General features: G+C 38.5%; 2 protein-coding genes across 3 annotated transcripts; both read left to right on the top strand.

Moving 5' to 3' along the window:
- Positions 1-1084: 1084 nt before the first annotated feature.
- On the top strand, positions 1085-12571 carry rnf14 (ring finger protein 14). The gene is made up of 9 exons (XM_061962551.2): positions 1085-1202; positions 2545-2700; positions 5038-5168; positions 5248-5440; positions 7909-8285; positions 8347-8575; positions 10862-11034; positions 11128-11258; positions 11337-12571. The coding sequence occupies exons 2-9, from the start codon at positions 2553-2555 to the stop codon at positions 11395-11397; spliced, it is 1443 nt and encodes a 480-aa protein (XP_061818535.1). The 5' UTR covers positions 1085-1202; positions 2545-2552; the 3' UTR covers positions 11398-12571.
- Positions 12572-12815: 244 nt separating this feature from the next.
- On the top strand, positions 12816-24715 carry endou2 (endonuclease, polyU-specific 2). 2 transcript variants are annotated; one of them, XM_061961607.2, is made up of 7 exons: positions 12816-13803; positions 15657-15801; positions 16363-16471; positions 20205-20326; positions 20391-20503; positions 20809-20962; positions 24380-24715. In XM_061961607.2, exons 2-7 carry the CDS (start codon positions 15700-15702, stop codon positions 24632-24634), a joined length of 855 nt encoding a protein of 284 aa, XP_061817591.1. In that variant the 5' UTR covers positions 12816-13803; positions 15657-15699; the 3' UTR covers positions 24635-24715. The 2 variants fall into 2 exon arrangements, with proteins under 2 accessions (XP_061817591.1, XP_061817590.1); XM_061961606.2 differs by having other exon boundaries at positions 12817-13803; positions 15597-15801.
- The last annotated feature ends 158 nt before the right edge of the window (positions 24716-24873 follow it).

The following is a 24873-nucleotide window of genomic DNA, read 5'->3' as shown; positions in this document are numbered from 1 at the left end:
TACACAGCAAATAAAAGTCACGTTACTTAGCCAATAAACGTTATCTTACATTCAAAACTTACCCTTCTTTGTGCAACTTCAAATGTCGAACGAAGTTGGAAGTTGTTGCGTCTCCGTCTGTAATATTCGAACTGCGTGATTTGCATACCGCAATTCGTTTTTTGTTGACCAAGTCGTAGTTTTTATACCCGAACGAAACCAACTTTAACATAATTGTTTATCACTGGCACGTTGTTGGACAACTCTAGTTCATTGGTTGTCCTGCAATTTGATTGGATGAATGCTGTGTGATGAAAACAACGTATATCTAATTTGATTGGCTGTTGTACTGACAGCACACCAGCTGACAGGAATAACACGCTGATAGACAGACGAAGAAAATGAAAAATACGGAGCGCTCCCAAATAACTTTTTAAGCTTTGGATTTTGGGGAAAGTGGCAAGTCATGTCAAGTCATGTCAAGTCAAAAGGCTCAAGTCCAAGTGAAGTCACAAGTCATTGATGTTAAAGTCTAAGTCGAGTTGCAAGTCTCTTCACATTTTGTCAAGTCGAGTCTAAAGTCATCAAATTCATGACTCGAGTCTGACTCGAGTCCAAGTCATGTGACTCGAGTCCACACCTCTGGCTATATGTAATGTGACAAATTTATATTTGGGGCTCTTGTTGTGGAAGGGTATTTCCGGTGGTAAGGACGCAAGCTGTGGGCGGAAGTTTTTGAATGATTGATTGAGACTTTTATTAGAAGATTGCACAGTACAGTACATATTCCGTACAATTGACCACTAAATGGTAACACCCGAATAAGTTTTTTAATTTGTTTAAGTCGGGGTCCATGTTAATCAATTCATGGTAGAAATATATACTATCAGCATAATACAGTCATCACACAAGAGTATATACATTGAAATATTTATTTTTTACATTAAGTAAATATTGACTCGTTTATTTTTTTTTTCGTTTAAAATTTACTCATGTGCAAGGTGAAACAATCATATAATCGAAGTAAAAATAGTTTAAATATCACAACGTGTGAGTGTTATGGTTGTCAAAATGTATTTTTTTAAAAATAAATCCTCACGGAGTCGTAGACGGAAGTGAGTTACCTGCAACACATCTTCCAGCCAGCAGGTGTCACTGTGAGAAACAAGCACAGGAATGCAATCGACGCAAAGCAGGCCTCGATAGCGATTGGTTCTTATAAGGCAAGAAAAATACAATTTTCAGCATATTATTTTATATATTGACGTAACTCCTTTTGTTATGGTCTCTATTCTATGTATAGAAGTACGCGTGTGCGTTAATTATGGCACGCTAAAGCGGTGGAGACTTTAGCCACTGTTTACGCTAGCTAGCTAGCTTGAGAGCTGTCAAATGATGACTTTTGTCCTTTTGAACCTTTTCACATCAACACACTGCTGTTATTTAGACGAGGCGTTGAATATTTAGAGAAAAATTCAAATAGAATATTGACAATACTCAAATTAATTACCAAAGGAATGTGACAATCGGTAGAAAATGGATGGAGTGGATGCCTTGTTTGGATAGCTAATTTTAGCTAGGAAATAAAATCCTGGTATCCATCCATCCATTTTCTACCGCTTGTCCCTTTTGGAGTCGCGGGGGGTGCTGGAGCCTATACTTTTCCCTCAAATGAACAGCGATACCACATAAGTAGTCCTCATTGGTTCGAAGTCCACACTCTTCAAGCAGCCCAGTTTCACCATCACCATAAACAACTCCTTGGTCTCCCCCTCCTCCCATGTTAAGAGTCTGGGTGACAGCACTCTGTCATTTCATAAGGGACAAGCGGTAGGAAATGGATGGATTCTCAGTAATATCAACTGCTCCTGCCCTTCGCTCACTCCCAATAGTTCTGCAATCCTGCTTCACTTTCTTGTCACTTCCCGTCTGGATATTTGCAACTCCCTTTTAAGGATTGAGACTTTTTTTTAGTAGATTGCACAGTACAGTACATATTCCGTACAATCGACCACTAAATGGTAGCACCCAAATAAGTTTTTCAACTTGTTTAAGTCGGGGTCCACATTAATCAATTCATACGCTTTAGTCTTCTCAACAAACTCCTCCGTAAACTCCATCTAGTCCAGAACACTGCTGCCCGTATAATCACCACAACTCCTGTCATCAATCACAACACCCCCGTTCTTCACCAACTATCGATTACCGCATCAACGACAAGATCCTCCTCCATACATTCAAAGCTATCCACAACCTCGCCTCGCCATACCTGTCTGACGACCTACACGTCAATATTCCTACCCTCAGCCTGCCTGTCTACCATGGGGTCAGAGCCCGTGTCTGTTTTTAATGGTTGCTTTGCCTAAATTTAAATGTATTAATAAATTTTTTTACAGTTTTTATGCTGCTTTTGTGTTTGTATGAGATGTACGGCGATCCTTGAGTGCCTTGAAAGGCGCCTTACAAAATAAATGTATTAATATTATCATTATTATTATTACAGCTAAGGCACGTTGACATCATGTCGTAACTTGAGTTTTGGCTGACATGTGATTGTTTTACCAGGAATGTAAATGTCTCAGGACAAGGCAGACCAGGACGATGAGCTACTTGCCTTAGCAAGTATCTATGAAGAGGAGTTCCACCGGGAAGACTCGGCTCAAGGAGGGGAGATGCAGCTCTGTGTGAATCTCCCTCTTGACTTCAGAGTTGTTGTCAAAGGTATATATATATATATATCTCTAATATCATTCAGGTATGTGTGTAACATTTTAAAAATAGATTTACATTAAACCAGTATTATCAGACAGGCCCTGTAAAGGAGATTTTAGCGATATACAGTACAGGCCAGAAGTTTGGACACACCTTCTCCTCATTCAATGCGTTTTCTTTATTTAACGATTTATTTAATACTATTTACAGTGCAGATTGTCACTGAAGGCATCAAAACTATGAATGAACACATGTGGAGTTATGTACTTAACAAAAAAAATGTGAAAAAACTGAAAACATGTTTTATATTCTAGTTTCTTTAAAATAGCCAACCTTTGCACTGATTACTTTTTCGCACACTCTTGGCATTCTCTCGATGAGATTCAAGCCCGCCTGTGAAGTGAAAACCATTTCAGGTGACTACCTCTTGAAGCTCATCGAGAGAATGCCAAGAGTGTGCGAAAAAGTAATCAGCGCAAAGGTTGGCTATTTTGAAGAAACATATAAAACATGTTTCCAGTTTCACCTTTTTTTTTGTTAAGTACATAACTCCATATGGGTTCATTCATAGTTTTGATGCCTTCAGTGACAATCTACAATGTAAATAGTCATGAAAATGCATTGAATGAGAAGGTGTGTCCAAACTTTTGGCCTGTACTGTAAGTATCATTTACCTTTGATAAATATTAAGAAAGTTATGGACTTTTAAAAAACCTGTGAAAATGCTCTAATTTATGGTCAACTTCTAAATCGATGGGGCTCAGGATTTTAGGTGTGACCTTTTTGTTAGAAATGTTGTTACGTTCTCAATATTTACCCCATTTTAAAAAGGTTGGTATCATAGGGAAGCTTGCTAAACAAGAAACGGAAAAAAACGGTTTCAGAGTTACGGTGTATTATTAATTTATTAAATTCATGAAATTAGCATCGGAAGTGACGTAAAATTTGAGTAAACATGGCTGGTCGGACAGGCACTTGAAGGGTCCAAAAAATCGGTGTGCGAACCAATCAGTTTAAAAGATACTCTGTAAACTCACAGATTAATGTATAACTTGTATTATAATAGCGATTCCAATGAACATTTTATCCATCCATCCATCCATTTTCTACCGCTTATTCCCTTTTGGGGTCGCGGGGGGCGCTGGAGCCTATCTCAGCTACAATCGGGCGGAAGGCGGGGTACACCCTGGACAAGTCGCCACCTCATCGCAGGGCCAACACAGATAGACAGACAACATTCACACTCACATCCACGCACTAAGGCCAATTTAGTGTTGCCAATCAACTTATCCCCAGGTGCATGTTTTTGGAGGTGGGAGGAAGCCGGAGTACCCGGAGGGAACCCACGCAGTCACGGGGAGAACATGCAAACTCCACACAGAAAGATCCCGAGCCCGGGATTGAACCCAAGACTACTCAGGACCTTCGTATTGTGAGGCAGATGCACTAACCCCTCTGCCACCCCATAGATTTTTTTGCAGGGGAGTTTTGTTGTGTGTAAACCTGCCAAATTCTGTCAGAGCTTTATTGACTTTGACTTTGAGTTTGAGTTTATTTCGAACATGCAAGCATACAACATGATACATCACAATTTCCAGTTTCTCTTTTCAACATGTTCGAAAAGGAGTAGGAAGAAGCAGAGCTTATTTAATCCTACCCCTTTTCTTTTACATAACAGTTGCTAAAACTTTTTGTTCACTTCCTGTTCACAATTTATTCACAATATACTCCATAAGTAGTCACAATAAAAATAAATAAATAATAATAATTTAATAATAATAATTGGTGAAGTAAGTCATATTTCATATGATGAGATAAGTAAGTTTATTTTGAGAATTAATGAATGAATGAATGGATGGATGAAATAAATTGAGAATGTTTGTCATGGTTCTTGTTCTTTGTACTTTGTAAACACTTTAAGTTTGAAGAGTTTCTTGAAGTGGATCATATTAGTACATTGTTTGATTGCTTTTCTTAATCCATTCCATAATTTAATTCCACATACTGATTTACTGAAGGTCTTAAGTGTTGTACGTGCATACAAATGTTTTAAATTACATTTTTTTATGGTACATATGTTCGATATTGTGGATAAACTGGGATATGTGTTCAACATCATCAGTATTGCTTTGGAGATGAGAACAACACGAATGCAGGTGAACTCTCAAAACGGGTCCGGTCGCTGTTCATGATACCGCGATCAAACATTAAAAAAACACTGAGTGACCACTGTGGAGATCCAGCAAACGTCAAATACACTCATACCAACATCATGGGGTGGGTTGTTAAACATGGTATGCATTTTCCTGCAACTAAAAAAAAATATCAAAATGTATTTTTTTGCAGGAGAGAAGCAAACCGAATATAAAATCAGCTTCCTGCCGCCTTTGGTTCTTAATTTTGAGCTTCCTGTAGACTACCCATCCACACATCCACCAGTATTCACACTCAGCTCTAAATGGATGACCAGAGGACAGGTGCGGATCAAACATCAGTTTTAATTCAGTCGGTTCTATTTGCGCTTTGTCCTTTATTGCTGGTTTCTTACCTTGTTAGGTGAGCTCTCTGTGCAGACATCTGGACCAACTATGGGAGGAGAACCGAGGCTGCGTTGTTCTTTTCACATGGATTCAGTTCCTCAGCGAGGAGGTTCTGGACTTCCTCAGCATCCAGTCTCCTCTCCTGATCATCAGAGAAGGAAATAAGGCAAGCGGAGAGCGCAGCAGGAAAGCTGACCATGCAGCCACAAGTAGGACTTGTTTTACTGAAATGCTTTTTCATAACATTTGTACTTTGACTAACATTTGATAACTAATGTGGCATCAATCATGTGAGATCTAAGCAAACCTCACTAGACTAAATCAACACGTATAATTTGTTTCTTACTTTTTTGTGTGAAGCCAAAAAACAGGCTGTAATACAAAACAATACAATTTATAAAAAAAAAAATCAAGAGCATACTGACCAAGCAAATACTAATGTAAATACATTACAGCACACACACTGCCTATAAGACACCACTTGGTGGCAGTATCGCTCTGCAAACACATTTGCGTTTCTTATTATAGGGGTGACAAGTTTTATATTACTTAACTTATTGTCCGACTAAAATGGTAAAATAGCTACTTAAAACAGTATCGGACGTAGTAAGTGATCGGCCATTGACGATTAGTGTGTTTCAACGCTGATCACCTTCAGCTGATCAAATATTGTATTTTTTTAATTTTGTATTTATTTTTGGTCACTTGACTAACAGAGGCGGCTATCAGATAGTGTGGAGCCGCTCCCCTAAGTTGATAATAGTCACCTCCAAAGTAGCAAATAAATTGCATTTCTTAGTATCTTAAAGGGGCCATTTTATGAGGTTTTTTTTCTATATTTAAAACACTTCTTCGTGGTCTACATAACATGTAATGGTGGTTCTTTGGTGAAAATGTTGCATAAATTATGTTTTACAGACCGTTATTAAGCCGCTTTCTGACCGTCTCTTCAAGATGCGCCGTTTTGTGGCGGTCTTATTTACGTGCCTCCACTTTGACTGCGTCTTCTCCTTGTCATCCATATTGTAGTTTTTAGCGCTTCCATATACAGAAGGAAAAGAAGGAGCTAAGTGACGACAGTGTCGGACAACAACGGAGAAATGGGTAAATTTATACCATATGGATAATCCGGTGACATCATCGGTGTGAAAAACGTCATAGGTATTGCAAAATACAAAAAGCTTGATTGAAAGAAGTAGGGAGGAAGGCAAGATTCCATCCATCCATCCATCTTCTTTCGCTTATCCGAGTTCGGGTCGCGGGGGCAGCAGCCTAAGCAGGGAAGCCCAGACTTCCCTCTCCCCAGCCACTTCGTCCAGCTCCTTCCGGGGGATCCCGAGGCGTTCCCAGGCCAGCCGGGAGACATAGTCTTCCCAACGTGTCCTGGGTCTTCCCCGTGGCCTCTTACCGGTCGGACGTGCCCTAAACACCTCCCTAGGGAGGCGCTCGGGTGGCATCCTGACCAGATGCCCGAACCACCTCATCTGGCTCCTCTCGATGTGGAGGCAAGATTGTTTTATAAATATCTCTGCAATGTCTCCACGGTTTGATTAAAAATGTTTGGGCTTACGCTGATCCCAAATACACAACAGCAGGCACCAATAGGTAAGAAAAGTTGGTTTTGCATAATATGCAGGTAAGAGGCGAGACAGGTTTCACACAGAGTAAGAGTAAGCCGAGAGCAGGCATGTTAATTGGCAATAGTTTTTGTTAATGTTTACAAACTCAGGGAATAATTTATTTGACACAGGAGGACTTTGAAGGCAAAAACCAAAGCATTTAAATGAGTAGTAGATTGTAGTTTTTGCTTTTTAGTTATTGTATACTGTTGACTTTGTTTTGCTCAAACAATTGTATGTAATAAAAATAGATGTTATTGTTATGTTATTTAATATTGTGTTGATATTGTTACACTGTCAATAGCATTTACCATAAATACATGAAAATATTTACAGTTAATACATGTGCTCGGAATTGGCAGCACAGAACCCTGATAGGAAAATTCCTAATGTTAGAGGAATATTTTCCCCCTTTGAGCAGAGTAAAATGCTTTGGAAAAAAATTGCTTTGGCCTTTGTTTTTGCAAGAAGGATGAAAACAATGATCTCACCCTGTTTGTTATCTATGGACACAGACAAATATGTTATTCTCTATGGTTTCCATGGCGTCATGAAGTACCAGGTGCAGGAGCAAGAGTGGAGGAAAACGTGTGTGCGCACTGCACACACACGCCAAGTTAACTTTCAGTTTCGAGCCTCGCCTCACCAAAGCGCCACAGGCAAAATGGACAAAAGCAGGAGAGGCGGGCGGCCATTTTAGAGATTGCTCCGACCTTAACACGGCTCAGTTCGCTCTCCCCGCACTGGTGTTGCTATTGTTTATACTTACTCCTTTGTTGTAAAATACATTGTTTCTCTTCAATTCTAGTCACCTCTCTCATCATTTTAGACAGCCTAAGAACTAAAGGATTCTGGTGGATTCTTCACTTTTAAAGGGAAGGTCCCAATAATAATTAATAACATGCAAAATTATTCTTGGAAGTCACAAGAAAGAATTGTCCTCCACTATTTGTAATATTGAATGGAACATTCTAATTGGAAAGGAAGTTAAAAGAAACTATCTGATGTGGGATTTTTTTACAATTCTCTGATGTGTTTTTTTTTACAATTCTGACCAGACGTGACACAGGTCGGAAGCCCTTGTGAAAACTCAGAAACGAAAAGAGAGTTGAAGAAGTCAGAACAGCAACCTTTAGCGTCCTGCCACCTGGACTCACGGGCCATCGTGTCTGTGGACGTGCACGCCGACCTCCTACCTCAGCTGCTGGACTTTGACGAGGCTCAGCGTCAGAGGGCGTTTGACTGCACCATATTCTGCTGCAGCATCTGCTTTGTGGAGAAGCGGGGCGCCGACTGCATCCGCTTCAAGGATTGCCAGCATGTCTACTGCAAAGACTGCGTGAGGGGATATTTCCAGAGCCAAATACGCGACGGCAACGTTCAGTGCCTTAATTGCCCGGAGCCTAAATGCAGATCAATAGCTACGCCTATGCAGGTAATACTGATGTGTACCTCATATCCCAACCACAATCTACACGTCCACTCCCACCTCTCAGGTTAAGCAACTCGTGGACGAGGAGCTGTTTGCCCGATACGACCGTCTGCTGCTCCAATCCAGTCTGGACCTCATGGCAGACATTGTGTACTGTCCGCGCCACTCCTGCGGCACGCCGGTGATGGTGGAGCCAGACACTACCATGGGTATATGCTCTGCGTGCCAGTATGCCTTTTGTACGCTGTGCAAAATGGGTTATCACGGGGTGTCCCACTGTAAGATCCCTGCAGGTAACTTCCTTTGCATACTCTCAATGCATACTCTACAGAATAACCACTTTGATACGAATTTATACTGTCATCTTTCAAGCATGTTCGCAAGGTTAAAGGTGCTGTTGGCAACTTCTTTACAATGACAATTTTCAAAACAATAAATATAACAAGAACACCACAAGCTAGCTTATGTTGTCATTAGTGGTTTAACAGAACACATTTGTTTGACAATTGTCTATATTTTTCACAATTACAAAGGTTATATAACAAAAAATGTTTACCGGCCCCAATAAAAGGATTGGTGTTTTTGGCTGTCACTCATCCGGTCACGTCAACATGTACGCACAGGGAGCGCGTGCTTACACACAAAAGCAGTCTAAGAGAAGCAACGAACAATTTACAGTCATGTTGTTGTTATGGCTATTATTAACACCTAAAGCTGGTGCGCGTGTTTGTGTTGTGCTAATAATTTAGGTAAATTGGATAATTACCCTCAGCACACCTGATAATCTAGTGCCGCACACTAATGTGCCACGGCACTGTGTTTGGGAGTTCTTAGAGTACCTGTCGAGTGGAAAAACAAGTACTTTAAGCTGAGCCATCTTAATTGACATTTTAGCTTTTACATTATAGGGGCCAAAGCAGATTAGTGCAATATCTAGTGATACATATTTTATAATAGTGTAGATTTTTCGATCAGTGTTTTATGTTGCCGATTCCGATATCGATCGTTTGTACATGAGGGAGATCGTCCAAAACCGATCACATGTAGTAACTGTAAATATTTCCATTAATTTATGGTGAGTGCTATTGACAGTGCAACAATATCAAAACACTATTTCAACTAGTTCCCTATTGTATTCTATTACATACAATTGTTTGATCAAAACAAAGTCAATAGTACATAATAACTAAACAAAAGCAAAAACTACTATTTACGACTTAGTTTTTTCCTTCAAAGTCTTCCTGTATCCAGAGAATTACTCCCTGAGTTTGAAAACATTTGCAAATACAGCAACACAATTATTGAGAAAACAAAAATATCTAATTACTTGTGTCAATTATATGCTGATACTACCTCTGGTATCCATCCATCCATCCATTTTCTACCGCTTATTCCCTTTTGGGGTCGCGGGGGGCGCTGGAGCCTATCTCAGCTACAATCGGGCGGAAGGCGGGGTACACCCTGGACAAGTCGCCACCTCATCGCAGGGCCAACACAGATAGACAGACAACATTCACACTCACATCCACACACTAGGGCCAATTTAGTGTTGCCAATCAACCTATCCCCAGGTGCATGTCTTTGGAGGTGGGAGGAAGCCGGAGTACCCGGAGGGAACCCACGCAGTCACGGGGAGAACATGCAAACTCCACACAGAAAGATCCCGAGCCCGGGATTGAACCCAAGACTAGTCAGGACCTTCGTATTGTGAGGCAGATGCACTAACCCCTCTGCCACCGTGAAAACGCCTCTAATTTATGGATGGACCTGCCCTCCTCTTACCTGTTGTGTACTGACTGTGACAATGTTGACACACCGACAATGCTGACACACCAACAGTTGTATCACCCTCTCTCTACACTCTTATTAATCTACTTGTTATTTTCATATTAATATTTGCTACAAAGCACTTCTTTCTTGGTGTTGTCTAAAGCGAGCTTAACTATTTTCATGCCTGCTCCTGGCTTTCACTCTGTGTGCAACATGTTTAACCTCGTCTTCCAGGGATAATGATACCTGATATTAACGACACTTAATAAACTAGATAATGCAGTTTATTTGCACTAATGTAGGTGATTATTATTAACTTAGGGGAGCAACTCCACATTGTGTATGGAGACACATACAATGCATCCGGAAAGTATTGACAGCGCTTCACTTTTTCCACATTTGTTATGTTATAGCCTTTTTCCTCAATGGTGTACCTTCATTTTTGTCCTCAAAATTCGACACACAATACCCCTTAATGACAATGTGAACAGTTTTTTTTTCCAATTTTGCTAATTTGTTAAACTAAAAAACTAAAAATTCTCGTGTCTGGAAAGGTATTTAACAGTATTTGCTCAATACTTTGTTGATGCACCTTTGGCAGAAATTACAGCCTCAAGTATTTTTGAATACGATGATACAATTTTTAGAATATGCCAAGGAGCAATCAGAATCGAGCTGGTAGTTAAAAAAGCCTTGCTTTAGAATGAAATGCAATGTTAGTCCAGGGTAACACGTTGGCATTTCTCAGTCAAATCTCACGTCAGGGCTTTGCTCTTTTTTTTCTTTTTTCTCCTTGTCCGGTGCTATAGAGGATCTACGTAGCCTGCGAGACGAGTACCTGTCAGCCACTCCGCAGGGGAAAAAGTTTATGGAGCAACGCTTTGGCAAGAGAGTGATCCAAAAGGCGGTGGAGGAGTCCTTTAGCAGGGACTGGCTCAACGAGAACTGCAAAGGCTGCCCTCACTGCGGCACCAACATACAGGTGGGCTTCTCCTGCTGGTCACAGCGTGGCACAGCAGGGTGCACAGATATTTTTCATTTTGAATAAGCTACTTTTGCTTTGTCCCATGTTCAGAAAGTAGACGGCTGCAACAAAATGACGTGTACCTCGTGCCGCCATTACTTCTGCTGGCTGTGCCTGGGCCTCCTCAACAAAGCCAACCCGTACAGTCACTTCCACAACCCAGATTCACCCTGCTTTAACCAGTGAGTCATTCCTTCCTCTTCATAGTCAAGACGCCTACGTTGTTATCTCGCATCTCAACACGCTGACTTTCTTTCTAGGCTCTTCCAGGGTGTGGACCAAGATGAAGACGATGCCTTATATAGTGATGAAGAGGACTGATGTCTCTGGTTTATCGTCCGCCTCAATGCACTTTATCTCACACCACAGTCTATTTTTCATGGACTGTCACCTTATGCGTCATGCAGTGACGCTGCTATGAGATCACGGTCAGGCCTCATGATTCTACACTTATATGCCGCTTTATTAGGTACACACACACACATTTCTTTCATACAAAAGCCGCCTTTTTAACTCTAAGAATGCTAACTTTGTATCCAAATTGTTTCCTTAGCTTAATAAATTACAAAATCCCACACACAATCTCGCTCAAACATCAATTCACAAAAATGACAAAAATATGCATGTAAACATATAATCTAAAATAAATAAATCAATTGAAAACGAAGTAATCAAATAACTAAATAAACCACTTAAAATGATTTTAGTAATAATGATACAAAATCCCCTTGAAAACGTCTCTCAATTAAGGAAGCAATGCAGTTTCCAACGTGATCCATATTTTTTATGTTTTGCTTTACCCATTAGACTACTTGACAAATGATTAGAAGTGCAGGACTTTATGGAGGAACCTCATACAGTGGCCCTGTCCACAGTTGACAGGGCCTTGACTGTTATAAAAGTATCTGATACCATAAGCAAGTCTGGTCCATGAGTGATGGTGATCCAGTTAACAATCACTGTGTGCTGATAAGGTTGGTTGGAATGACTAGAACACCAGTGATCACAGCCTATGCTTAGTTTGTGGAATTAATAGTTTACCTTCATACTTGTTGTGACAGTATTCAAGACTATGTGTTAAAGTTGTTAAAGAAATCATGAAGGGGGTTCCTCAGGGTCTACTGTTTTCTTGTGCAACGATGCCAAATGCTAAAATCTAAAGGGTGGAGCCACAGAATTATGAGCATCATTTACAAAACACAACTTTTTGTGTACAGTAATTTTTTTTAAATTTGAATATAGAAATATATCTATGCTTTTGTTTTTTTGTTAACGTTGCTACCGCAGAAGATATGGAGTTAGATCTTTTTTCTTGAACCCGCATTGTGCTTCAAAATAAATGTTCCCACTTGAAAATCAAATCATGCATCCAGTGTGAGTCATTTTCAACTTCACACTTTTGCCAATATCACCTTATAAAAGTAGACCACAGTACTAAAGGTGCCTAAAACTATCAAGCAACCACTTAAGTTTGTTATGTATGAAAAGCGCTTTATAAAAAAGTTCCAAGACTAAGACTTACTTAGCGTAGCGTTTTTTCCGTTGCAAACGCTTACATACAATATTAGAATTGGCGCAGCAAAGCATGTATGACCGCATTTAGCGATTTGTTTTTCATTCCTTTTATTTAAAACACAAATTATTATTATTATTATTTTTTATTTTTTTTGTTTAAAAACAAAAAGCTCACAAAATGTGGAGATGCGTGTTTTTCACTGCATTATCAGACTCCAGTTACCTCACTGCAAGATTTTTTTTTTAACACAACTATGTAAAAAGTTGAAAAAAAATACAAATTTCATCAGTAACATTATTTTAATACTTTATTCATATCTAGCCATCATATTTAATTATTACATAATTTGTATATGTTGCACCCCAGCGACCCCGAAAGGGACAAGCGGTAGAAAATGGATGGATGTTTCAACCTATAAATATGTCTCCCCAAAAAATACATTAAAAAAATATATATATATTTTAAACTTTTGTCTTACCGGTACATGTTAGATCATTATTGTGTTTAGTGGGCCTATTTATATATACATATAACTATTAGTGTGTCATTTCTAAAAGAGAAATATGTATGATTTAGAGAAGAGTATGTTATTAATATATTTTTTCAGGTAGGTGGTGTGCGGCGAAATATGAGTCTTGTATTGTAGGTTCCCGATTTTTTAATAGTAGATAAGTTAACCATACTTTGAGCCTCAACGTGTCATTTGTAACCGCATTAAAGAGGCCAATGAGAAGAGGTAAGACTTAAAGTGATGATATTACGACAATGATGCTGTTGTGCCGCTGCGAGAGAGCAGGTCGTGCCCCCCACTCTCGCACAGAGCGTCTTGTAACCTGTAGCGTGACACATTTAGCTTGTAATCCAGGTAGTGGTGCCGTGTGACACCAGTGCGAGAAACAATGAAATACTAAAGAAACAAAAGAGCGCACGTTTTAGCCTGAGATTGAAAAGAGACGACAACATTGTGTAATCCCTTTGGCTAGAGTTGCTGACAGGGGACAACCCTTTAAAATGGCCCCCCTCTCCTGTCCTGTCCTGTTCGGTCCCCCCGCCCCTCTTGTCCAGCCCCTGTCTTTCTTCTCCACACAGGCTGACTGACTGCCCTAAAGACACCTGCTCTCACTAACAGGGAAGAACCGTCACCTTTGGACTATCAGCCGGCCTTCTGTCGTCCTCTCTGAAGCAGGACAGCGCTCCCCACGGGATAAAAGGTCAGTGAGGGATGTTGGGATGTAGCCTGAGGGGGTGCTCAAAGGGTCACCTGGGGGTATTATAGACGTGGAGTCACTTATTTACATTGTAAAAATAGATTTACCACTTTTCATCATGGCTCTGTTGGACAGTGTGGTGAGTATCCACATGTGAAAAAAAACTTCTCTTAAACTGTTCATGTACATGTCTTTAAAATTCAAACAAGTCACTTTTCATTGGCCAAGGAACCATATTTGCTGTATTCAACACGGATCCAAAGTGCCTCACGACTGGGCAATACAACCACGTGATTTCGATACCATTCTAATACTTTTCTCTAATCTTGATAAAAATGTATATATTTTTTCAGAACAGCTCTATTTAAATTCTGATAATAAATGTTTTTGTTTCTAATGTATTTGATAAAAAAACAAAAGTTTTTTCCTTATTTTATTATACGCAAATAGTGGAATATATTGAAATGTCTTCACACTGACATATATACTTAAGTTGAAAAATGTAAGGTATTCCCTAATAATTGTCACAAAATTGAATTATTTCCTATATAGGGTGTTTTGAAATGAAATAGTAAGAGGCAGTAGAACTGTGTGATTTTTACCATTCCAATATTAATAATACTTTTTTTTCCAATGTTGATTAAATATATGTTTTTTCAGAATGGCTTTATTAAAATTCTAATAATACATATTTTTATTTTTATTTTGTTTGATTTAAATATGTTTATTCCAACTTATTGTATTTCTATGTAAATAGTGGAATATCTTTATGTACCGGTACTGTATGTTTTAACACTGACGTATACATTAATTGTAAAATGTAAAGAATTATAAAATTATTATTAATTATTGTATTATTTAATTATAATAGGCAGTAAAACCGTGTGATTTCTACCATTCCATTTCAATAATGATAATATATTTTTTCTAATCTCGAATAACTAATAGATTTGTGTCAGAATGGCTTTATTTAAATTCTAATAATAAATATTTTAGTTTCTACTTTATTTGGTTTGAATATGTTTATTACAACTTATTTTATTTCTACATAAGTAGCGGAATATATCTATATACAGTATGTATTCACACTGATACTTTAGTTGAAAAATGTTAAGTATACAAAATGTTATTATTTCCGATAAATGGTGATTTGAGCCATGTGATTTCTATCAACCAACAATAATACAACCATTTTTATTTTATTTAAATATATTGATTTTGAATTATTTGAACCTCAATAAATAAATAAAAGATATTTAATTTCCAAAAATAAATTTACAGATGTAATTGTTACGTTCTGACAGTGACATGCTGTATAATTTAGTTTGGAAATATCACCAAAAAAGTGTAAAAAACACTCGAAACATTGACTTGTGTTGAATAAATATTTTAGTTTATGACCTAAGATGAATAATTTTTCAGATTTAAGGTAGTCCCACACATTTGACATATTGTTTTGTATATTAGGTTATACTCAAGATTACTATTTAAACATTTAAAATGTGTTTAATTTCATGTTTTTTAGCTGGCATGTTTAAAATATCATACACATAAACCAGAAATAGTACAAAATAAATGAATAAAAACAATAAAACATATAATACAAAAGTGTTTTGAATTGTAATTATTTCAAAACTTTTTAAACACTGTTCTATCTTGTAAATAAATGATGAATTATTTAACAAATATATTATCAATAATTTTTGGTTTATTTATTTTCATTTTAGCTTTTGTATGTGGACTATTTTCATTGAATGGTAATTGTGTTGATTTTGAGCATTGTACCTTTTTTACAGGTATACAACAAACTACTTTACTATTTTTAACAATTTAGTATACGAGAAGACCTCCTGCAGCTCCATCACCTCTAAACTGAGAAAAAAGCCCAGCAGTTGTATCATGATCGAGGGGGAACGCGAGCTGTCGGCTATGGTGCAGGAACTATGGGACAATGACGTCAACCGACTACGGCCTGGGAAGGACTACAGGATCTCCCTGCAGGTGCACCACACACACACACACAAACACACACACACATAAAATATAGTCTTGCTGTTGGAATGTGGACATTTTAAAAGTACTTTTATCAGCCCCACAGGAAACAACGCCGTTTTGTGTGTCTGTAGCTTTAATGCGAATGAGCTGTGTTTATCCTCGGCTGTCTCCCAGAAAGCGCTTTATCCACCTTTTACATATACACTGTATCTACTCTTGTCGAAAGTAATAATATATGTCAACAATCACATACAAAAACGTACCATTGAGGAGTGGGACATGAGGACACTATTGTTTGCAACGCTAGTATAGCTATGTTAGCTACCGTGCTAATATTACAGTCACATTTAACAGCAGTATCATGCTAGGTTAGCCGGATTTCTAAAAATAACAAGGTGATCAAACATACATCTTCCATGTCTGTAGATGACTTACAAATAGTTGGCAGAGTTTTATTTTCATATGTGTAGCAAAGCCTGCTTTTTTTTTAACAGTGTCCTCTGTAAAATGTCAGGTATATAGACACAAGGAAGTTTTTCTGTGTCCTAATTATTGTCCAATTTGTAGGGAAAAGCTGGAGTCAACATGGCCATCAACGACGACGACAACGACGGAGCAGGATATCCTCTGTTTAAGTTTGTCGACGAGAATATTTTCCAAAAGGAAACATTTTTAGGTAAGCGGGTTTTTTTTGTTTTTGTTTTTTTTTAATAAAGAAATTAGGATTTAGAATCTGCTGCCTTAGCGGGCTGTTGTGGAACTCAAACCAGCAAACAAACAGGACATTTCTGTGTTGAAATGTATTGCAAATCTTCTGTATTTATTCAAGACGAGTGGTAATCAATAGATTGAGGTTGCCGGGATTGCAATGTTCGCGTATCAATACATCTTGTAGATGATTATACAACTAGTGTATAAATAAGCTTTGGATGCTTAGTCAGTTGGCCGGCATTACTTGGCAGACTTTCAAATTGTTCTCATTTCTGAACAATTTTTCTCCACAGAAATTATGTAAATAATTAAATTTCCTACAAAAGAAGTTATGTTGAAGCTAAATAAAATTTAAGTAAAACTACTCACATCACAGACAATACTGTTGTCTGCTGGTGTTTTACAGTTCCATCCATCCATCCATCCATCCATTTTCTACCGCGCTTCCCTCTCGGGGTCGCGGGGGTGCTGGGGCCTATCCCAGCTGCATTCGGGCGGAAGGCGGGGTACAGCCTGGACAAGTCGCCACCTCATCACAGAGCTAACACAGATAGACAGACAACATTCACACTCACATTCACACACTAGAGCCAATTTTTAGTGTTGCCAATCAACCTATCCCCAGGTGCATGTCTTTGGAGGTGGGAGGAAGCCGGAGTTATTGCTGTAATTAGTAGGTGTACTGTATAGCATCAAAACAGTTGCTAAAGCACATATTTTTCAAGTTGCACCAGTGTTTACCCCCCTTTCATCGCACCCCCTCCATCACAGCAAAGCTTTTTTTGATCTACTCCTAATCTCCTTATGACGAACAGTGGCACGTTGTGTAACCAGCACAGAGCACACAGAGTTCACTAGGATGCACGTCAAGCATGCTGATCCCCCCTTTCGCTTGTTGTGTCACATGACCAGGAAGTGATAATGGCTTGCATTTTCTCTCGGCGGCCTTCTTCAAGGTGCTCTTTTATGTTATAGTATGCATTTGACTTCATTTGTCCACTTAACTCAGTGCTGCTGTGTGTGGGTAGCAGCCATAAACGGCATGTTTGCTATGTTATCAATGTCCTTGTTTCCTTTTTATTTACAAGAACCTAGTTTCAACTAAAATATTTCCATGACCACTTTGAATGTTTTCCACTTTTCTCAATTGAACACACTTTTTGACCTTGAACCATTCATAAAGCACTCGATAAAATGCAGTAAACAACATAGAAATACCAAATAAATGTTTTTTTTTCAATATTATGTTTATATAATTTTTTGTGAAAACAATTTATATTTTGTATCAGTAAGTTGTCCCTAAAAATGTAGTATATACTAAAAAAATATATATATTATTTTAATAAAAAAATATTTTCATGAAAAAGTAATATCAGGTAAAACTATTTTATTATAATAAGTTTTCCCCAAAAATGATTTTATTTAAAAATAATTGTTAATTAAAATAAAATACTATAAATTATTTTTTGAATTTCCTGAATAAAAATCATCATAATTTTTTGTATATATATATATATATATAGATATATATACACATATATACACATACAGTGGGGCAAAAAAGTATTTAGTCAGCCACCGATTGTGCAAGTTCTCCCACTTAAAATGATGACAGAGGTCTGTAATTTTCATCATAGGTACACTTCAACTGTGAGAGACAGAATGTGAAAAAAAAATCCGGGAATTCACATTGTAGGATTTTTAAAGAATTTATTTGTAAATTATGGTGGAAAATAAGTATTTGGTCAATAACAAAAATTCAACTCAATGCTTTGTAATATAACCTTTGTTGGCAATAACAGAGGTCAAACGATTACTATAGGTCTTTACCAGGTTTGCACACACAGTAGCTGGTATTTTGTCCCATTCCTCCATGCAGACCTTCTCGAGAGCAGTGATGTTTTGGGGCTGTTGCCGAGCAACACAGACTTTCAACTCCCTCCACAGATTTTCTGTGGGGTTGAGGTCTGGAGACTGGCTAGGCCACTCCAGGACTTTCAAATGCATCTTACGGAGCCACTCCTTCTTTGCCCGGGCGGTGTGTTTGGGATCATTGTCATGCTGGAAAACCCAGCCACGTTTCATCTTCAAAGCTCTCACTGATGGAAGGAGGTTTTGGCTCAAAATCTCACGATACATGGCTCCATTCATTCTTTCCTTAACACGGATCAGTCGGCCTGTCCCCTTAGCAGAAAAACAGCCCCAAAGCATGATGTTTTCACCCCCATGCTTCACAGTAGGTAAGGTGTTCTTGGGATGCAACTCAGTATTCTTCTTCCTCCAAACACGACGAGTTGAGTTTATACCAAAAAGTTCTATTTTGGTTTCATCTGACCACATGACATTCTCCCAATCCTCTGCTGTATCATCCATGTGCTCTCTGGCAAACTTCAGACGGGCCTGGACATGCACTGGCTTAAGCAGGGGGACACGTCTGGCACTGCAGGATTTGATTCCCTGTCGGCGTAGTGTGTTACTGATGGTAACCTTTGTTACTTTGGTCCCAGCTCTCTGCAGGTCATTCACCATGTCCCCCCGTGTGGTTCTGGGATTTTTGCTCACCGTTCTCATGATCATTTTGACCCCACGGGATGAGATCTTGCGTGGAGCCCCAGATCGAGGGAGATTATCAGTGGTCTTGTATGTCTTCCATTTTCTGATAATTGCTCCCACAGTTGATTTTTTCACACCAAGCTGCTTGCCTATTGTAGATTCACTCTTCACAGTCTGGTGCAGGTCTACAATTATTTTCCTGGTGTCCTTCGACAGCTCTTTGGTCTTGGCCATAGTGCAGTTTGGAGTCTGACTGTTTGAGGCTGTGGACAGGTGTCTTTTATACAGATAACCAGTTCAAATAGGTGCCATTAATACAGGTAACAAGTGGAGGACAGAAGAGCTTCTTAAAGAAGAAGTTACAGGTCTGTGAGAGCCAGAGATCTTCCTTGTTTGAAGTGACCAAATACTTATTTTCCACCATAATTTACAAATAAATTCTTTAAAAATCCTAGAATGTGAATTCCTGGATTTTTTTTTCACATTCTGTCTCTCACAGTTGAAGTGTACCTATACCTCTGTCATCATTTTAAGTGGGAGAACTTGCACAATTGGTGGCTGACTAAATACTTTTTTGCCCCACTGTATATATATATATATATATATATATATATATATATATATATATATATATATATATATATATATATATATATATATATATAAAATTAATTATATATACAATATTTTAAATGTAATAAGTTTTGCCTAAAAATATTACAACAATTAAAACGACTTGGGGAAAAAAATTATTTTTATAAAAATATAATACCAGGAAAATGTTTTTTTGCTTACTTTTTCACTTAAATTATTTCAGTAAGTTTCACCTAAAAATTATAAGGAATGTTTTTATAATGTATTAATGTATTATTAATATATTATTATAATCACTGCTTTTCTTTGTTGATTGGCTAGGACTAGTCACTTGGCTCTACTGGCTAATAACGAAGGGTTACCAAGTATGGTTCAGAAACCCTCATTGAGAAATATGAATGCATTTCATGTTGCTCCTCTTCTCTTATTTTGTCCTCATTTTTTGGATTATTATTTTTTACATCAAAGCCTGTTACACTATAACATTTAATGTGATACATTTGTAACACCTTGGAAACTTGGCCTTCATTGCATCTGTTTGGTCTCGGCAGCTTTTATCTCCTTGTTGGATAACTACGTGAGTGACACCGGAGAGCCAGAAGTTGTGACTGCAGAAGAGGTGGCAGAGAACCACAAGTTCCTGGACTCCATTGTTCAGACTCCCACTATGAAGGTACACATTGTAGCTTTTTCTCTGTTACCACCAGCATTTCAATCTCTGTCGTATTTCCTTTTAGATAGCTCACAAATACCTGGTGGAGAAGCAGCTCTCTCCACAAGATACGACGCAGTTTAAAGAGCAGCTCTACAGGATCTGGTTTGAACTCTACGCAAGGAGAGGATCCAGCAGGTGGGTGCAATCTGGCACTGTGGCTTAAAATATATAATGCTTCAACAAGCGGAATCTTGCACCACCATGGCAACAGTGTGAGTAAAGCACTGTGGGTACTGTGGGTAGGGACGTAGCAGCTCTCTTCGACTACATCGTCATCTATAACCAGCAGCAACAGAACCAATGTTGTAATAGCACTGAGGAGCAAAAGTCACAACAAATTAAAGCGCATGCAGACCTACATAAACCTGCAGGATGCTGACCACTCATCACAGGTCAAATAAATGCCTGGTTTCTAATGCTCTCGGTCTTCTGCCAAGCAGGCCTGACTCCTCGGGTTTTGAACACGTATTTGTTGGAGAAACCAGAGGAGGGAGGACGGTCATCGGCTTTCACAACTGGATCCAGCTCTATCTGCAAGAGAAGCTGGGACACATTGACTACAAAGGATACAGCGTCAATGCAAACTCACCCAAGGTACTCGGTTACTGTCACTTATGACTGGGTGATATGGCAAAAAAAATTATCACGATTAGTATTTTCATATCATCCGATCTCGAATAATATCACAATTATTTTGTTTTTACTAAAGTCGGATTGTGCCGTGCAGGATTATAGCAAGTACCGTTGCATCCCTACTGTTTACTATTGCAGTATCTTGTAACACATTTACGCCATGTTTGATTGAGGTAATATATGTTAACAGCTGACTACTGTCATTTTGTTCATTTATATATAATTGGGCTTACGAGAGGTGCAACGGTACAGGTAACCCACGCTCCGGTCCGTACCTGGTTTTAGGGCCACGGTTTGGCTTCTTTTTCGGTACATTTTGTGGGAGTAAAGTAAACTTTTGTTCCTCTCAAAGTTCTTTTGTTATTTTGGTTGTCCTCAAAAAATGCATTCTGCAGTAAACAAAGTATCAGTGGTGTACTGAATACTAGAGCACTTTTACTTCAAGTTAACATTTAATTATTACTATTTGTATTCTTTCATGACTTGTGTACACCAGTGCTTCTCACTAGGGCTTTGGCAAGCAGTAACCCAGATTGTGGAGTTTTTAAAATTCTAATATTGTTACATATATTGAATCAAATTACTTTAAAGTGCAGTTTACTGTAAAATAATGTGGACCAACATAATTAAACAAGTTGATTGATTGTTTTAAAGTTAAAGTTAAAGTTAAAGTACCAATGATTGTCACACACACACTAGGTGTGGCGAAATTATTCTCTGCATTTAACCCATCACCCTTGATCACCCCCTGGGAGGTGAGGGGAGCAGTGGGCAGCAGCGCTGGCCGCGCCCGGGAATCATTTTTGGTGATTTAACCCCCAATTCCAACCCTTGATACTGAGTGCCAAGCAGGGAGGTAATGGGTCCCATTTTTATAGTCTTTGGTATGACTCGGCCGGGGTTTGAACCCACAACCTACCGATCTCAGGGCGGACACTCTAACCACTAGGCCTTTGAGTAGGAACAAAATGTTTTTTTTATCCCCAAACAAACAAAAAGAACACCACGTGTCTATTTTCAGTTTTTTTAGTACATTTTATATCAGAGTGGAATCTTGTCAGTGCCTGTAAGTCCGCGTTCAGGGCAGCATTACTTGGGCGCTAGAACAGATAGTGAAACTAAAGCCTGTCACTAAAGCAGCTGCTCCTTCTAAATGTTGTTTCAACTTCTATGCTAGTGTTAGTCATATTTCGCACCACCCTCAAAACCAGCTTCTTTTCCATGTTGCTGTTCTGTATAAAAGGCATTGACACAAAACAGGGGATAAGACAAACCTCTGTTTATATCAATTGTTGTTATTTAATATCAAGTGAATTAAATACAAATGGAAAAATGTTATTGTATTTTTACTTTGTAATTTTTACCTGAAAAATATTTTATTAACATTTTTTTTAACAAATAAATACCAAGTAATTATATTTATTAAATGTAATGTTTAATATCATTATAATAATTGTATTCATAAAAATGTACATAACAACAGTACATCTAAGAAGGACAGCTCCAGACTGGAGAAAAGTTTTATTCTACGATCGGAATAAAACTTGACTCACTGGTGACGTGAGGCTCAGTTGTTTTTCCAAGGATCCTGGAAAAACTACTGAGCCTCATGGATGATGCCAGTCATCCTCTGCATACCGTTATCAGTAGCCAGAGGAACCTGTTCAAGTGCAGGACTAATAGACTAGAAAACTCCTTTGTCCCACACGCCATCAGACTGTACAACTCCTCTCTGGGGGGGAAGGGGGTACTAGGATGACAGGGGATACTTCTTAAAGGGGAACATTATCACCAGACCTATGTAAGCGTCAATATATACCTTGATGTTGCAGAAAAAAGACCATATATTTTTTTAACCGATTTCCGAACTCTAAATGGGTGAATTTTGGCGAATTAAACGCCTTTCTATTATTCGCTCTCGGAGCGATGACGTCACAACGTGACGTCACATCGGGAAGCAATCCGCCATTTTCTCAAACACATTACAAACACCGAGTCAAATCAGCTCTGTTATTTTCCGTTTTTTCGACTGTTTTCCGTACCTTGGAGACATCATGCCTCGTCGGTGTGTTGTCGGAGGGTGTAACAACACGAACAGGGACGGATTCAAGTTGCGCCAGTGGCCCAAAGATGCGAAAGTGGCAAGAAATTGGACGTTTGTTCCGCACACTTTACCGACGAAAGCTATGCTACGACAGAGATGGCAAGAATGTGTGGATATCCTGCGACACTCAAAGCAGATGCATTTCCAACTGGACTGGACAGATCAGCTTTCAGGAAAAGAGAGCGGATGAGGGTATGTCTACAGAATATATTAATTGATGAAAACTGGGCTGTCTGCACTCTCAAAGTGCATGTTGTTGCCAAATGTATTTCATATGTTGTAAACCTAGTTCATAGTTGTTAGTTTCCTTTAATGCCAAACAAACACATACCAATCGTTGGTTAGAAGGCGATCGCCAAATTCGTCCTCGCTTTCTCCCGTGTCGCTGGCTGTCGTGTCGTTTTCGTCGGTTTCGCTTGCATACGGTTCAAACCGATAAGGCTCAATAGCTTCAGTTTCTTCTTCAATTTTGTTTTCGCTACCTGCCTCCACACTACAACCATCCGTTTTAATACATGCGTAATCTGTTGAATCGCTTAAGCCGCTGAAATCCGAGTCTGAATCCGAGCTAATGTCGCTATACCTTGCTGTTCTATGCGCCATGTTTGTTTGTATTGGCATCACTGTGTGACGTCACAGCAAAATGGACGGGTGTATATAACGATGGTTAAAATCAGGCACTTTGAAGCTTTTTTTAGGGATATTGCGTGATGGGTAAAATTTTGAAAAAAACTTCGAAAAATAAAATAAGTCACTGGGAACTGATTTTTAATGGTTTTAACCCTTCTGAAATTGTGATAATGTTCCCCTTTAAATACGATCTCAATTCTGTACACTGCTGCTGGAATTATAATTTTCCTGAGGGAACTCTCCTGAAGTAATCAATAAAGTACTATCTATCTATCTATCTATCTATCTATCTATCTATCTATCTATCTATCTATCTATCTATCTATCTATCTATATATCTATCTATCTATCTATCTATCTATCTATCTATCTATCTATCTATCTATCTATCTATCTATCTATCCATCTATCTATCTATCTATCTATTCATCTATCTATCTATCTATCTATTTATCTAACAATTAAATAAAATGATTTTTTTTAACTTAAGTTTTCCCTAAATAACAAGCCTTATATTTATTTAAAAAAATAATTTCTATTAAAATATAATACCTGGGATATATCTATCTAGTTATCCTTTTAGCTATCAATCTAATCTGTCTCACTAATCGCTATCAATACCTCTGTTTTTACCTTTCCCACAGCCCGATGAGAACGAGCACATTTTGGCTCTGCAGTTCAGCTGGAAGAACGGCATCAAGCCTAAAGGCAGCATCTTCATCGGCGTCAGTCCAGAGTTTGAGTTCGCCTTGTACACTCTGTGTTTCCTCTCCTCACCCAACGAGCGTGTCAAAGTCCAGTTCAGTTTCTATGATGTGGAGATTGTCTGCCACCACTACAACCAAAAGCACATAGGGACCACTTACCCTGTGCTCCTTAAGTACCACAACCACACTTAGGCTGTCCATTTATAGCATGCAAAAATGTACAGGTACTGTTGTCTTTTTATTTCACATGAAGATGCAATAAAACCTTACGATACCTCGTTATATGCTATTTTTTCTTTTCTTTGCACATTTGATCAAGTAACACAAATACATATACTTTTTTTTAGCCTCCAAAGAGAGACAACACACTCCATTAAAGCCCCAAAAGGGGTGTGGGGGGTTAGTTGTGACTGATGACGTCAATGACCAGG

The sequence above is a fragment of the Nerophis lumbriciformis genome, linkage group LG09 (assembly GCF_033978685.3).
Source record: "Nerophis lumbriciformis linkage group LG09, RoL_Nlum_v2.1, whole genome shotgun sequence".
Taxonomy (NCBI): domain Eukaryota; kingdom Metazoa; phylum Chordata; class Actinopteri; order Syngnathiformes; family Syngnathidae; genus Nerophis; species Nerophis lumbriciformis.
The sequence above is the reverse complement of the archived record's forward strand: the minus strand, read 5'-3'. Positions and strand labels throughout refer to the sequence as shown.

Excerpts from the sequence above, each read along its gene's own strand:
- rnf14 (XM_061962551.2), top strand. The coding sequence starts at position 2,553 with ATGTCTCAGGACAAGGCAGACCAGGACGATGAGCTACTTGCCTTAGCA. Across the intron at positions 5,441-7,908 it reads AGCTGACCATGCAGCCACAA|ACGTGACACAGGTCGGAAGC; the intron begins GTAGGACTTGTT and ends AATTCTGACCAG. Across the intron at positions 8,286-8,346 it reads CAATAGCTACGCCTATGCAG|GTTAAGCAACTCGTGGACGA; the intron begins GTAATACTGATG and ends CCCACCTCTCAG.
- endou2 (XM_061961607.2), top strand. The coding sequence starts at position 15,700 with ATGATCGAGGGGGAACGCGAGCTGTCGGCTATGGTGCAGGAACTATGG. Across the intron at positions 20,327-20,390 it reads TTCAGACTCCCACTATGAAG|ATAGCTCACAAATACCTGGT; the intron begins GTACACATTGTA and ends ATTTCCTTTTAG. Across the intron at positions 20,963-24,379 it reads TCAATGCAAACTCACCCAAG|CCCGATGAGAACGAGCACAT; the intron begins GTACTCGGTTAC and ends CCTTTCCCACAG.